Here is a 14,285-nt window from a genome sequence, read left to right as displayed (position 1 = left end):
ACAGGTGGCCACTCAGTAACAGACTGAAGTCCTTAAGGGCTTGTCCCGCAGAGCTTTATTTGAGGGACCCACACGAAAGACAAGCACCTCACTTCCAGAGCTTCTTGATAGACATATTTTTCTCACTATCCTTCTGCATGACCTGAAGAGAGAAAGCATTACATCATAAACGGGACAACGAACACATGCTCTACCCCACCCCCACTCGAGACCCCATCAGCAAGGTCAGAAAGACAGAGGCCTCTACCTTGGCTACAGCCATCTCGAAGTCCTCCTGGGTGACGTGGACTCGCCGCTCCCGCAGGGCGTACATGCCGGCTTCGGTGCACACGCCCTGCAGAGAAAGGAAGCCGGGCACTGTTGCTGTGCCCTGGAACCCACAGCTTTCTGCCTCCTTTTCCTTGGGCTCTCCAATTACCTTCACTTCAGCCCCTGATGCTCCAGGCATGAGCTCAGCAATTTTCCGCAGGTTGATCCCCCGGGTCAGGTTCATTTTCCGAGAATGAATCTTTAAGATGTCCAGGCGGGCCTAGAGAGGGGAGAGAGAGGGAAAGTCTAAGCCCTGTGGCCTCCCCCCACAGCCAGAGCCACTCCCAGCTCTGCCACTCACAAACCTCCTCATTGGGGGGTGGGAATTCAATTTTTCTGTCGATGCGCCCAGGGCGAAGCAGTGCGGAGTCCAGGATGTCAATCCTATTAGTAGCCATGATAACCTGAGTGGAGAAAGGCAGTGGCAGCAGCATCAGCCAAGCCCTTCCTCGGGCTGCACCTCACCCAGGGCCTTCCCTTGGACGCCACCTCACCTTTATGTTCTTGGTGGCCTCAAAGCCATCCAGCTGGTTGAGCAGCTCTAGCATTGTCCGCTGCACCTCACTGTCCCCTCCAGAACCCCCCTCCAACCGCGAGGAGCCAATGGAGTCAATTTCGTCCATGAAGATGATAGATGGAGCGTGTTCTCGTGCCATGACAAACAGCTCCCTCACCATTCTTGCCCCTGTGCAGAGGCCAAGCTGGCATTAAGGAGGCAATGAGCTCCCTACCCTCACCTCCACTCCCTCACTTCTGCTTGGTTTTCATGTTTCTAGCCATAGTTACCTTCCCCGATGAATTTCTGTACCAATTCAGAGCCGGAGACACGAATAAAGGTGCAGTCTGTATGATGAGCCACAGCCCGAGCCAATAGTGTCTTCCCAGTGCCTGGGGGTCCATACAGCAGCACCCCCTAGAGAAAAACAGCAGGATTCAGGGCAGAAACCAGTCCCAACATTCCACTAGGGAACATTTACCAAGTGTTCACTCTGGACTAGGCCCTGTCCTAGATGCCAGGGGTTTAAATAATGAACATCGGGGTCCTTCCTAGTGCTTTTCTCTGAGCCACCTCAATACCCTGGCACCACTCCCCCCAGCCCCTTTTCCGTGGGGAAGGCCAGTGTAAGTGGGGTGTAGTATGTCCTTACACCTCCCGAGCCCTGTACTCACTTTGGCTAGAACAGGATGTGCCAATAACAGCATGACCCTTCCTCAGAAACCTTGGTTCTCACCTTGGGCTGTGCAATGCCCAGTGCTTCAAAGAGCTCAGGATGCTTGACAGGCAGCTCGATCACTTCCTTGATCTCCTTAATCTGCTTGTCCAGTCCACCGATCATCTCATAGGTTGAATCTGGCACCTTCTCCACCATCATCAGTGACACCAGTGGGTCTACCTTGTTGGGCAAGATCTTGTGCAGTGTGTAGCTGTCGTTTCTTAGAGCCACCCGGCAATTGGGTGTCACCTGGGCAAGGGGAGAGTTTCAGGAAGTGGTATGGTAAGAGCTGAGCCCAACCTCCCACCTCACCTGCTGCACTCACGTCGTTGATGTCAATGTTCTTGTCCACATCTACGACAAACTTGCCTTCAGGATGCACCTAAAGAAACGAGGGTTCATGACCTTTCCTGACAACCACCAAACCACCCACCTCTCCCAGGAAGACCCATGTGCCCCAAAATAACAGAACAGTGTCCTGGCAAGACTAAACAGAGGGATGGGAATGCACTGGGCATTGGGCTGCTCCCTGGGGGTCACGGTGCCTTTACCTTAACCAACACTTTTTTCTTATCCATGGCCCGGACTACTTCCCCCACGTAGGAGCCCTGTTCCTGCAGCAGCTGTAGTTCTTCCCGCAGTAGGCGAACTGGATGGGAAACAGACATAATGGTCACCCGGCTTCTTTGATGTCCCCTTTCCTACGACCCAATTCAATAGGCACGAATGAAGCACCATTCTGAAGTTTTAGAAGAGCACAAAAAGAAAGTCAAAATTTAGGTCTCTCAAGGGATTACAATGCAGCTCAGGCGAGGCATGCATGTGAAGAACAACGTAACCTCAGACTCTATGAGAAATAAGCACCAAACGTGAAGTCTCAATTTAGGGAAATTCGAACACTCAGACCTCGGACAGACTGTCCAAGTGTAGCCTTCCCATCTTCCCTCCTCACCTTTTGCATTAAGCTCATTCCTCTGTGCCTGCAGCCTCCGGAGATTTTGGCTCTTATCATTTACAATCAGCTATGGAGGACAAGAAACAGAGCAGAAAACACTAGGAGGTTAAGCTCTTGGCCAAGATCCTCACAGGCTGGTATGAGCTGAGTGACAGAAGAGCACAGGGCACCTGCACATTCCAGATTGTCCAACAGGATCCTAAAGACCCTGTCCTTTCTTCCAAGAGTCCCTCTGGGGCCTAGGGCAGCCATCAAAAAAGGCTAACTGTCCTAACACACTGGTCCAGGAATAACAAGCCCTAATGGAGAAAAGTTACAGCTGCCCCATGTAGTCAATTTCTTGCGAGGCAATGACATGGTAGAGTGGGAAGATCACTGAGTCAGAAGCCTAAGTTCTAACCCCACTGCTGCCAATTAACAGGTAGGTAAAACTAAGGAAAGCAATTTAAAAGGTCAAGATCTGTTACCAAACCGTAAGTAGATACAGCATCACCTGCCCTGCCTCTTTTCTAGACTATTAGGAAGAACAAATGACATCACATGTAAGAGCACTTCAAAAATGATAAATCTGACAGCTGCAAATATACTGGGAGTATAGAGATCGCCCTTGTGACTTTCCTTCATCCAAATTTGTATCTTCCTTAATGCTAGAGTCCCTGTTCCCTCTTTGGGCTAGATCACTGGGTTGCACAATTCCTTTTGGGTTAACCAATTCCTTTTCATTCAGTCCCATGAAATCAGCATTATACAGGCCAGGGAATTCTGTATGCCCTCCCACTCTCACCCTGCCCCAGCCCGTGTGCTAATCTCATCTGAACCTTCGTGTGCCCTTATGAAACAAAGCCTCACATTCAGACGACTTCTAGACAGAATGGCATTTGGCTAAGAGTACCTTTTAGGTTAAAATTTGACTCTTCACGATGCGCAATAAACCCTGAATACCGATTACCTTCAAAAGGGTGGGAGTTAAGAGAAACAAGAGACTTAAGCTCATATACTTCCTAAGTTGACCAATTACTACTTCTGCGCCCCCAGTGGATTATATGGGTTTATAGAAACATATTCCATCAATCCTTCATCCCCCTTCTAGCTGCCTTTGGACCTCTGGAGCCTGTCCTCACCTGGAGTTCCTCAATCTTGGACAGGTAGTACTGGCGGAGTCCACTGCCAGCCTTCCCCTCTTCCAATTCCATCTGAAAACACACTGTAATTATTAAACAGGCCAAAAAAATGCAAGGGAAAAACCCACTTCCAGCTTGGACTTTGGAGGAATAAGATTTGGGTTCGAACGCCTCAGTCCGTCTCTTTAGAACCCTCCACTTCCCCGAGACTAAAAGCAGAATGAGAATGCTGCCTACCTCATAAGACTTCCAGCAGGATTAAGAGACAACATACACAGAACGCTATGCAGCGAGTCAAGCGTTATAAAAACCCGAGGTATCATTACTACAGGCGGAGCCACCAGGAGGACCGGGGCCCTACCTCCTGCGACTCGCGGACGGGCCGCTTCCCGTTCCCATCGTTCCCCTCACTCACTCCACTTCACAGTGTCTTCCTCTCCCGGCCCTGCTCTGACCCGCCGGGCGCGGCGCTGACACAGCAGATGCAGTCCCAGGCAGGGCCCAGTCTGGATTGGTTCACCCACCCTCGACCCACCCAACCCACCCGATCCTCTTGCCCCGGCCGGCGGCCCACCTCCGATCACGCCTGCTTCGCATCGAGCCCCCGTCCCCGCCCGGCCGCCGCAGCCGCCATACCTGCTCCGGTCCGTCAAGCGCCATCTTTCCTCTCTCACAGAGACCGCCGGCATCTGAGCCGCCTTGGCGCGCAGGCGCAAAACCAGGGGCTTGGGGTCCAGCGACCCTAGCAGAAAAGAATTCCGGGTCAGTGGGCGGGGCGTGCGTCGAGACAATTACAAAAAACAGAGGCCATGATGGGAAGGTGGCTACGCGAGGTCCGGAGCTTGGAAAGGGATGAAGAGGCCACAGAACTCCTAAATGTTGCTCTCTAGGAACTCGGTTTTAGTTCAGGTAATCTGCTCACCTGGTCCCAACTTCCAGCTTATAATACTTGAAAATATGAAGAAACATTTGCGGCCACACTCAAAATGGCGGACATTTGGAGCCGAGGACGCAAGCGTCGTAAGCGGAAGTACGTATGCTGCCCACACGTGCCTCTCCCAGAGTGGTGAAAAAGGCGGTGAATCCCGGTGTTTGCAGAGGCAGGTCGGGAACGGAAAGCGAATTTTAGTGGTCTGGGAAGAGACATTCCAACTTTTACTCTGTCCCCAGATTGAGTGACACTGTCCCCGTATCACCATGGGCAAGAAGGGCAAAGTCGGGAAGAGCCGGCGGGACAAGTTCTATTACCTGGCGAAGGAGACCGGTGAGTCAGGGTCCGCGCAGTCTGCGAGCGAACGAGTGACTTTTCGATTCGCTCCCACCTTTCCGAATATTGAGTTCCTGTTCCCCAGAAGGGGTGGTGGGTTGTGAGGCCTCGGAAATCCCCCTGGGGAAGCGCCCCGCCGAGTCGAACATTTTGTCGGTGCCCCCAGGTTACCGCTCCCGCTCTGCTTTCAAGCTGATCCAGTTGAATCGCCGGTTTCAGTTCCTGCAGAAAGCGCGAGCCTTGCTGGACCTGTGTGCTGCGCCAGGGGGATGGTGGGTAACACGCGGCACCTGTGGCTCTTCAGGGCTGCTTTCTGGGTTCTGGCCTTGGATGACAGAGTTGCATTGAGGGGAGGGAGGGAGGGATACCGTAATACCAGTCTCAAACTTCACCCTAGACGAAGGTCGCAGAAAAAAAGTTTTGAGATGTGTACTCTATATGTTCTGGCCAGTGCGCTTGGTAGCCGCTCTTAACACACGTGGTGAGAGGGTATCTTGCCAACGGAAGGAAAGGAACGGTCCTGGGTTATTTTAATCGGTGTTACTCTCGTATAGGCTGCAGGTGGCTGCCAAGTTTATGCCTGTATCCAGCCTTATTGTAGGTGAGTAACAGGTGGGCCCCTGTGACTGTTAAAGGGACGGGAGAGTGAGGTACTAATTGTGTTCCACATTTCTTTTCTCCTTGCTTGAGGCAACCTTTTGGATCTCTCTGACCTGATTTCTTCCAGGAGTGGACCTGGTTCCAATCAAGCCTCTTCCCAATGTGGTGACCCTCCAGGAGGACATCACAACAGAACGCTGTAGGCAGGTAATAGGACCTTTTTTTTCTGTTTTATATGCAGACACCCGCGTCTCTCCCTCTCACCACCCGAATCCTCCCGAGGCAAGCTTTTTCAGTTTAACACGCCTTCCACAGTGCCTGCGTAGTCTGTATGACAAGGCCCATGACAGCCTTCGTCTCCACTCCAGGCTTTATTTAATCAGGAACGAGGTGTTTGGAATTGGAAGAAGTGCAGAGAGATTGTTGAAATCTTTTCCAGTGGGCTCACTAGTAGACTGTAAGCTGCATGAAGATAGATGTGTTTTGTTGTTTTTCAGTCGTATCTCCTGTGCCTGGCACAGGATTTGGCCCATCGTGGGCATTCAGCAAATGAGCGGGCGGACAAATGGCTGAACGAATGACTGCATTCATAGCCATTTTTGTGTTTCCGGTGCTCTGATTTCTTTTCTTGTATGTAGGCCCTGAGAAAGGAACTGAAGACCTGGAAAGTTGATGTTGTGCTCAATGATGGGGCCCCCAACGTTGGGGCTAGCTGGGTCCATGATGCTTACTCACAAGGTGCTGGGAGCGGGGGGCATGGAGATATGAGGATGGGGGTGGGCTTGCCCGCTCAGGCTGCAGGGGTCCTCAGCTAACTGTCTCTCTCCCACAGCCCATTTGACACTGATGGCTCTGCGTTTGGCTTGTGATTTTCTGGCCCGTGGAGGCTGCTTCATCACGAAGGTTTTTCGTTCCCGTGACTATCAGCCCCTGCTGTGGATCTTCCAGCAGCTCTTCCGCCGTGTCCAGGCCACTAAGCCCCAAGCCTCTCGCCATGAATCCGCAGAGATCTTTGTCGTTTGCCAGGGTGGGCATCAATTTTTTTTTTTTCCCTCATGAGTTGGTTTTTTAGCTACCAAAGCACGCTTTCTTATATGTCCCATCATCTTAGGATTCCTGGCTCCTGACAAGGTTGACAGTAAATTCTTTGACCCCAAATTTGCCTTCAAGGAGATTGAAGTTCAGGCCAAGACTGTTACTGAATTGGTGACTAAGAAGAAGCCAAAGGTGTGTTTGGGGAATGGGGCCACTCTCAGGTCCTAGAGCTTGGGGGAACCTGGGCCTGGTGGGTCCTACACACACCTTAGAAAGGACTTCTCAACCTTCTTTCTTTCCCTCCCTAAGGCTGAAGGCTATGCTGAGGGCGACCTCACCCTTTATCACCGTACTTCAGTCACTGACTTCCTCCGAGCTGCCAACCCTGTTGACTTCCTCTCCAAAGCCAGCGAAGTGAGTCATCCAATTTGAGGGGTGCAAAGAAGCTCCAGAAACACGTCCCCGAAATCTCCCCTGACTCCTTTCCTTTCTCCTAAACAGATCTCACTGGACGACGAAGAGTTGGCACAGCATCCAGCGACCACTGAGGACGTCCGGGCGTGCTGTCAGGATATCAAAGTGCTGGGGCGCAAGGAGCTGAGGTACGCAGTGGGGGCGGGCATAGGCGCCAGGAGCCCCCAACGCGGGGAGTGGCCTTTGAAGACGCAGCAGCACTTTCCTTCCTGAGGGGACAATTTGAGGAATTCACCCAGCATTGGATCTTGGGGAACAGGGTGTTGCTGTGCTAGACATTTGGGAGGGGTGCCTACAAAGGGGACAGGGACAAGGAGGGAAGAAACATCGGGGTCAGTCATGGTATCTCTGGGCAGGTCCCTACTGAACTGGAGAACAAAGCTCCGGCGATTCGTGGCCAAGAAGCTGAAAGAGCAGGCAAAGGCCCTGGACATCAGGTGAGGCGGGACTCAAACCAGGGCAGGTGTTGGCAGGGGTCGCGGGGTGTATGAGAAAACAACCACCCTGCTCGCGCTGTCGTCAGCCTCAGTTCAGGAGAGGAGGAGGGCGAGGAGGAGTCTCAGGCTGGGACCGGGCGGCAGCCCTCTGAGGAGGAGGAAGAGGAACGATTAAACCAGACCCTGGCGGAGATGAAGGCCCAGGAGGTAGCAGAACTGAAGAGGTGAGCGGAGTGGGGAGGAGCTTGGGGAACGGAACCCCGCGCAGAGGTCCTCGGCGTGCGAAGATGGGGGAAGAGGATGAGGGCACGGACGGGGAGTCTTTAGAGCTGGGGCAGGTTGAACTCCTCAAATTGTCCGTCCAGGAAGAAAAAGAAGCTGCTGCGTGAGCAGAGAAAACAGCGGGAGCGTGTGGAGCTGAAGATGGACCTTCCTGGGGTTTCTATTGCCGACGAGGGGGAGACGGGCATGTTCTCCCTGCGCACCATCCGGGGCCACCAGGTGAGGTGGGGTTCGGGCAGGTGGAAGAGACAGGTCCACCTGCTGCTTGGGTATCTGGACACGGGGGCGTCACACTGGAGGTGGCTAAGTGCGCTTCCCGGTTGCTGTGGTCACCTGTGCGAGGTGATGCTCCGTGAGAGGAGACTGGGGAAACCCAGAATTTTGTGCCCGAAAGGCCAGGAAGAAACACACACGTGAAACGATGAGCTCAGGGACATTAGTGGCGTGCTGCGGGTTTACTGTCTGGGCTAGACCGCGAGAACGAGGGGCACTCTTACATGCGGGCACCGGGGGCCCTGGGCTGCCAGGACGTGGGACGGAGGCTTTTCCTCAGAGGGCAGCGTTCTTCAGTTCACTGAGACACAGGTGGCACCTTGCTGCCGTAGGCTGCTTTTCCTGATGACAGCAGCGTCACCAAGCAAAATGAACTTTGGCGGCTGCTGTGGGAATGGAAAACCAGGTCCTGTTACGAGAACAGGAGAGCATAGCGGGTCTGCGGCGACTGCGGCTTAGTCGTTCTTTGCTTTAGTTTTCTCATGCGTAAGAGAGAGTGACAGAACCTACCGGCTAGGGTTTTGGGGAGGAAGTTTTAAGGGTTTAGGTGTAATCCCTGGTGATGTGGTGAACTCTCAAGAGCTAACAGCTTTGTTAGGAGGAAAGTACCTTTTGAGGTGGACAGATTTTAAGTGACATAAAAGATGTGTGTTGCCTGGGTTCCTCTGATATTCAGTGGAAACAGTTCGTAGGTTGTATTATTCTCAGCTGATGTGCTTTGTTTTTTTTTTTGTTTTTTTTTTTTTGGTGATGTGTTTTCTGAGAGCAATTTTTAAAGAAAAACCAGGGTTTTGGAGTATCTTAACATTGGGTGTTCGGGTGTTTTTCTTTTTTCTTTTTTTTTCTTTTAAAGATTTTATTTATTTATTTGACAGAGACAGCCAGCGAGAGAGGGAACACAAGCAGGGGGAGTGGGAGAGGAAGAAGCAGGCTCACAGCAGAGGAGCCTGATGTGGGGCTCGATCCCATAACGCCGGGATCACGCCCTGAGCCGAAGGCAGACGCTTAACCGCTGTGCCACCCAGGCGCCCCCGGGTGTTTTTCAATAAATGCATCCTACTATCACTGAAGAAGAGACAGCCAAGTGGGATAGATCAGTGACCTGGCTTAGAATGGGATTTTTTATTTCAGGGGCACTTGGGAGGCTCAGTCAGTTAAGCGTCTGCCTTAAGCTTAGATCATGATCCCAGGTTCCTGGGATTGAGCCCTGTATTGGGCTCCCTGCTCTGTGGAGACCCTCTTTCTCCCTCTGCCTCCTGCTCCCCCTGCTTGTGCCCATGTGTGCTCACTTTCAAATAAATGAAAAATTAAAAAAAAATTTTTTTTTTTTTTTTAGAGTGCATGTGTACCCCATGACTGGGGGGAGGGCAGAGAGAGAATCTCAGGCAGACTCCCCTCTGACCATGGAGCCCAGTGTGGGGCCTGGTCTCATGATCCCTGAGATCATGACCCGAGCCAAAGCCAAAAGTCAGACGCCCAGCCGACTGAGCCACCCAGGTGCTCCTAGAATGGGGTGTTTTATTATTATTTTTTAAAGATACTGTCAGAGAACAAGCAGGGGGAGCAGCAGGTAGAGGGATTCAATCCCAGGGCCCTGGGATCAGGACCTGAGCTGAAGGCAGACACTTAAACCGACTAAGCCACCCAGGTGTCCTGAATGGATGTTTTTAAACACTTAGCCCTATCACTTCCCTGTCTGTATTTTACGTACCACTGTATTTTCAAATGTTGCTAAAATACTGCTTTTTCCCCGTGTTATGTGCCTCGTAAGAACCCCTGACCTCTTTGTTCCTGTGTCAAACTCCAGTTGTTAGAGGAGGTAACACAAGGGGATATGAGCGCTGCGGACACATTTCTGTCTGACCTGCCAAGAGATGACATCTACGTGTCCGATGCTGAGGAAGATGATGACGATGCGTCTCTGGAGAGTGACCCAGAGGAGCTGGCAGGAGTTGGAGGAGCTCAGCGTTTAAAGGACCAAAAGCGGTAAGTGGGAGGGGGCTCGTGCAGGCGGGGATGTTGACACCCTCAGTGTGAACTGAAGTAGAGCTGGGCACAGGGGTCACCAGAGGGAGTTGGGGAGCAAGTCCCCCAAGCCCCCACCCATTTTCCTTGGGCCCGCAGTGTACGATTTGCTGAAGGAGAGGATGATAAAGAAAAAGAGGAAGAAGAAGAGAATCCACTGCTGGTACCATTGGAGGAAAAGACAGTACTTCAGGAAGAACAGGCCAGTCTGTGGTTCTCTAAGGTAAGAAGAGGTTGGGGGCCCAGACAGGGAATGAGCCCCTGGGAGACGGGTGGCTGACTCGCCCCTCGCACAGGATGGCTTCCGCGGGATTGAGGACGATGCAGATGCGGCCCTGGAGATCAGTCAGGCCCAGCTGCTGTATGCCAGCCGCCGGAAGGGGCGACAGCAGCTGCCACCACCACCTTCCAGCTTGAAGGGTGAGAAGAAACCTCCCCAGCGCCAGGAGGACCCTAAGGGGCCAGAGGCTCCAGCAGAAACCGAGACTGGCCCTGGGGCTGGCGAGGAAGGAGATGGCAGCTCGGACAGCGACAGCAGCAGCAGCAGCGATGAAGAGAGGTGAGTGGCTGCGGCTGTTTTGCCCATTTCTCCGCGGTTGGAGATTTCCACCCTTGGCTGTAAAGCATAAGTGGAAAAAAAAGATGATTCTGAATTAAGTTGTCCGTAGTACAGCCTGGGGGGCCTTTCGGGAAGTTTCTCCAGTTTTCAATAGGAAGCGGGGTTGAGGTGAGGCAGGAGTGGGTCTCAGGAATGGTGGAACAGTGACACGGTCACCCTCTTCTGCAGTTGGGAACCAAAGCGTGGGAAGAAGCAAAGTCGTGGGCTTAAGTCCGAGGATGACGGGTTTGAGGTCGTGCCTATTGAGGACCCAGGTGAGCTCAGCACCTTGTGAAACGGGAGGCGGCAGCGAAAGTATGGGCTGGAATGGAGCTTTGACTTTTCCCTTTTCTCTCTAGTGAAACATCGGATACTAGACCCTGAAGGCCTTGCCTTGGGTGCTATCATTGCCTCTTCCAAAAAGGCTAAGAGAGATCTCATAGACGACTCCTTCAGCCGGTAAGGGGGCCAGGAGATCATGAGAAGTGGCCCTGGAGCTGGGGGGCGTCAGGGCGTGATGGCTGCTGTCCTCGGTCTAGGTATACATTTAATGAGGAGGAGGGGGAGCTTCCTGAGTGGTTTGTGCAAGAGGAGAAGCAGCACAGGATACGCCAGCTGCCTGTTGACAAGAAGGAGGTGGAACACTACCGCAGACGCTGGCGGGAGATCAATGCGCGGCCCATCAAGAAAGTAGCTGAGGCGAAGGCCAGAAAGAAACGGAGGGTAAAGAGAGGGGCTGCCTGAGTGCAGGGGTGGCAGTGGGGACGAGGTCTGCCTGACTGCGGCCCCCCACACAGATGCTGAAGAAGCTGGAGCAAACCAAGAAGAAGGCAGAGGCCGTGATGAACACCGTGGACATCTCAGAACGTGAGAAAGTGGCTCAGCTTCGGAGGTAAAGGAGAGGGGGGGTCACCCACAAAGGTACATGGGGTTGAAGAGAGTGGCTGGAAGCCTCTAATCTTGTGCCTTCCCTTTACAGTCTCTATAAGAAGGCTGGACTTGGCAAGGAGAAACGCCAAGTCACCTATGTGGTAGCCAAAAAAGGCGTAGGCCGCAAAGTGCGCCGGCCAGCTGGAGTCAGAGGCCATTTCAAGGTGGTGGACTCAAGGATGAAGAAGGACCAACGAGCACAGCAAAGGAAAGAGCAGAAGAAAAAACATAGACGGAAGTGAGCAGAGCCACCAGGGCCTCCGAGAAGACTGCGTGAGGACACGGATGTGTGATTCCGGCCCCCCTCCCCCGGTGCCAGCTACAGGCTTGCTCGCATCGTAGTCTGCTGGAAAGACAGGTGGGATGCCTAGAACTCTCCGGTGGTCCTGAGTGTGAGGAAAGATGTTCTCCTGCCTGAACGAAGGTCTCGGACCTGTCCTGGTGATGTGGTAGCGGACCCCCAGCTCCTCTGTTAGGAAGGTGGAGTCCTAGAGGAACGGTCTCCTAAGGGGAAGGTCAGTGTTAGAGTGGCATTCACTCTTACTTATTTCTGGGCAAGCCCACCTCTCAGTTTTCCCCATCCCTCTTCTCTATTATCTGAATAAAACCAGGGTAATCGCTTTTCTGACATTTAGTTCCCATTAAGTGCTAACTCGAACATCTGGGTGTTTGTTCACACCACGTGCTGCACTGTTAAAAACCACAGTTCGTCTGTACTCACTGTGAAGTACAAATGACAGACAATCCACAGGTCCCAGTAGTAAAACATTTACTAGAGCAAGCAGAAAGGAATGCACATCTTAAAGAAACCTTCACAAAGTCACAAAATTCAAAGTATGTATATTTCTTTTCCTTTTATAAACAAGATAGAACAAAAATCATCAAAATCATTTCAGCAAAAGATTTTTCTACCATTGTGGCAAGTTAAAAAAAAAATACAATGAAATAGAAGACACTTGAAAAGCTGTCGAGTTTTTGTTGTTTTTCAATTTAGCAACACTTCAGACCTGGAGCAGTCTCTTTTCCAGGATCATCTTCCTCTTCGAGGGTAGAGGCTCGCTGGGTCTGGCAGGCTGCTGCTTCCTGTCTCAGGACTGGGTACAAACCTGGCTGGGGAACCTGAGCATGGACTCCCCCCTAGAATGAGACATCCCCCTTCCCTGCAGAGTCTAGAAGCACCAAAATGCTTCCCCACATCTCTAACAAACGCTTCAGTGGGGTGGGTCTGCAAAAAGCCAACTCCTAAAAAGGGGACTGCCTGGCCACACAGCTATGAAAAGAAATTTTACTTGTAGGTGTTTATAAGGTGACATCTTAGTAAAAAACATAACACTACATAGAATATAAACTTAGAGTGAGTTTTGCGCCCTAGACGGCCCCTTATTTTCAAGGTATCCTCAACTGACCTTCACAACTCACCCAGAGCCCAACAGAAGGTTCCCAGCTCTCTCACTGCTTCCAAGGACCAAAGCAGCTTCCCGAGAAGACATCCGAAAATTGATCCAGATGAGGGGGTAATGTCTCCCAAGCTCCAGCTAGCCACTAAGGGCAGGGGGTCCTTAAACCTGGGGCCCCAACCCAGCCCTGAGACGCCTAGTTACCAAAAATCTTTCTAAAAATAAAATTAAAGACAACTGATTTCACGCTGTAGCACATACCCTCTTAACTGTCCCATCGACTTTTCTTGCGCTTGGGTGGCTCGGGGACAGCGAAACCATCAGCTGTCTTATCTGTCTTGCTGTCCACCTTGTCCATCTTGCTCTCCACCTTGGGGTCCACTTTGCTCTCACGATTACAACCTTCTTTCCTGCTTTCACCATTCCGACCATCATTTGCACCTCGGCTCTCTCCATGTCGGCTGCCACTTCCTCCGTGCCTATTCTCCCCATGACGGTGACCGTCAGCATGACGGCTACTGCTGCTTTCTGGGTGCCGGTATCCATCTCCATGGCGACCACCATCTCCATGACGTGGACTGTCACCATGCCGACTGCTACTCTCTCCGTGACCATGACGGCTGCCGCCTCGGTTCTCTGTGTATCTCTCTCTCTTCCCATTGCCTCCCCCAGGCCCTTCTCGGCTGTTACTCCCTGAAGCTGTATTGTTGACTCCCTGGGCTCCAGCAGAAGGGTAGGTCACTGGAGCACTGCTGAGGTTCCCAGTATTGCCAAAGCTTGGGATGCCCTTGGTGGCACTGGCAATGGGGCTGTCTGGACTGCTGTGGCCCTGTTGGGCTGAACTGGTTGGAACGGAATTCAAGCTCCCTGCACTAGTCCATCCACTTGCCCCAGCAGCAGAGCTTCCCGCCTTCTGGTTGCTTAGGCTGGCAGCAACAAAGTGACTCTTGTACTGTGACTAAAAGAGAGACAACAAGACCTAAGACAGGTTCAAGAAATTTGGATATGTGAAGCGTGGTAATGAGAAGATTCATTGGAATTCTATGCTATCCTGGCACTTTGAGCATCCTGACGGCCCCACAACCCTGTGGTTTCTATGTTCCTCTATTAATGAGAAAATAAATCTAGGGACCTAGCTGAAACACCAGTCTGAAGGCAGATAAAATGCATAAATTAAGGCTCAGCTGGTTTGCTAGCTAACTGGAGGAGTAAGTAAAGATGGGTTCAGAGTTCACACAAGCTCCAGAATCAAACTTATCTTAGCTAAAAAAAAAAGTGGCAATTACTCTCAATCAGATTACAAGAGCCTTAGAGGTAGGCAACACCGTTGGGTGTTGAAGCGGGGCAGGCGGTGGGGGAGGGGGGAAG

The 14,285-nt window shown here is 52.0% G+C and overlaps 3 protein-coding genes across 7 annotated transcripts in view; 1 reads left to right on the top strand and 2 right to left on the bottom strand.

Moving 5' to 3' along the window:
• Nucleotides 1-30: 30 nt before the first annotated feature.
• PSMC5 (proteasome 26S subunit, ATPase 5) lies at nt 31-4,341 on the bottom strand. Its single transcript, XM_002924514.4, has 12 exons — nt 4,236-4,341; nt 3,600-3,671; nt 2,476-2,545; nt 2,075-2,172; nt 1,849-1,905; nt 1,542-1,772; nt 1,096-1,222; nt 804-994; nt 615-713; nt 419-529; nt 248-334; nt 31-142 (listed from the first exon to the last, which is right to left on the bottom strand). Exons 1-12 carry the CDS (start codon nt 4,257-4,259, stop codon nt 89-91), a joined length of 1,221 nt encoding a protein of 406 aa, XP_002924560.1. The 5' UTR covers nt 4,260-4,341; the 3' UTR covers nt 31-88.
• Nucleotides 4,342-4,472: 131 nt separating this feature from the next.
• FTSJ3 (FtsJ RNA 2'-O-methyltransferase 3) lies at nt 4,473-12,148 on the top strand. The gene is made up of 21 exons (XM_002924515.4): nt 4,473-4,629; nt 4,770-4,863; nt 5,033-5,138; nt 5,421-5,467; nt 5,594-5,673; nt 6,105-6,204; nt 6,299-6,493; nt 6,578-6,693; nt 6,811-6,915; nt 7,003-7,103; nt 7,332-7,412; nt 7,499-7,636; nt 7,778-7,913; nt 9,775-9,953; nt 10,092-10,215; nt 10,289-10,551; nt 10,780-10,865; nt 10,950-11,049; nt 11,130-11,313; nt 11,388-11,482; nt 11,570-12,148. The coding sequence occupies exons 2-21, from the start codon at nt 4,797-4,799 to the stop codon at nt 11,760-11,762; spliced, it is 2,496 nt and encodes an 831-aa protein (XP_002924561.2). The 5' UTR covers nt 4,473-4,629; nt 4,770-4,796; the 3' UTR covers nt 11,763-12,148.
• Nucleotides 12,149-12,343: 195 nt separating this feature from the next.
• DDX42 (DEAD-box helicase 42) overlaps nt 12,344-14,285 on the bottom strand; it is a 36,682-nt gene continuing 34,740 nt past the window's right edge. For all 5 annotated transcript variants that reach the window (XM_019805187.2, XM_034640994.1, XM_002924516.4 and 2 more), the window contains one exon: nt 12,344-13,875. In XM_019805187.2, coding sequence (XP_019660746.1) covers nt 13,183-13,875 — 693 coding nt within the window. In that variant the 3' untranslated portion in view covers nt 12,344-13,182. The remainder of the gene's footprint in view (nt 13,876-14,285) is intronic.

This window comes from Ailuropoda melanoleuca, chromosome 13 (genome assembly GCF_002007445.2).
Source record: "Ailuropoda melanoleuca isolate Jingjing chromosome 13, ASM200744v2, whole genome shotgun sequence".
Lineage (NCBI taxonomy): Eukaryota > Metazoa > Chordata > Mammalia > Carnivora > Ursidae > Ailuropoda > Ailuropoda melanoleuca.
This window is presented reverse-complemented; position numbering and strand designations above follow the sequence as displayed.

Coding starts and splice junctions, on each gene's coding strand:
- PSMC5 (XM_002924514.4), bottom strand. CDS start 4,259: ATGGCGCTTGACGGACCGGAGCAG. Junction 995..1,095: donor ACAGAAATTCATCGGGGAAG/GTAACTATGGCT, acceptor GCCTCTGCACAG/GGGCAAGAATGGTGAGGGAG. Junction 335..418: donor CATCAGGGGCTGAAGTGAAG/GTAATTGGAGAG, acceptor CTTTCTCTGCAG/GGCGTGTGCACCGAAGCCGG.
- FTSJ3 (XM_002924515.4), top strand. CDS start 4,797: ATGGGCAAGAAGGGCAAAGTCGGGAAGAGCCGGCGGGACAAGTTCTAT. Junction 7,104..7,331: donor CTGGGGCGCAAGGAGCTGAG/GTACGCAGTGGG, acceptor ATCTCTGGGCAG/GTCCCTACTGAACTGGAGAA. Junction 7,637..7,777: donor GAGGTAGCAGAACTGAAGAG/GTGAGCGGAGTG, acceptor TTGTCCGTCCAG/GAAGAAAAAGAAGCTGCTGC.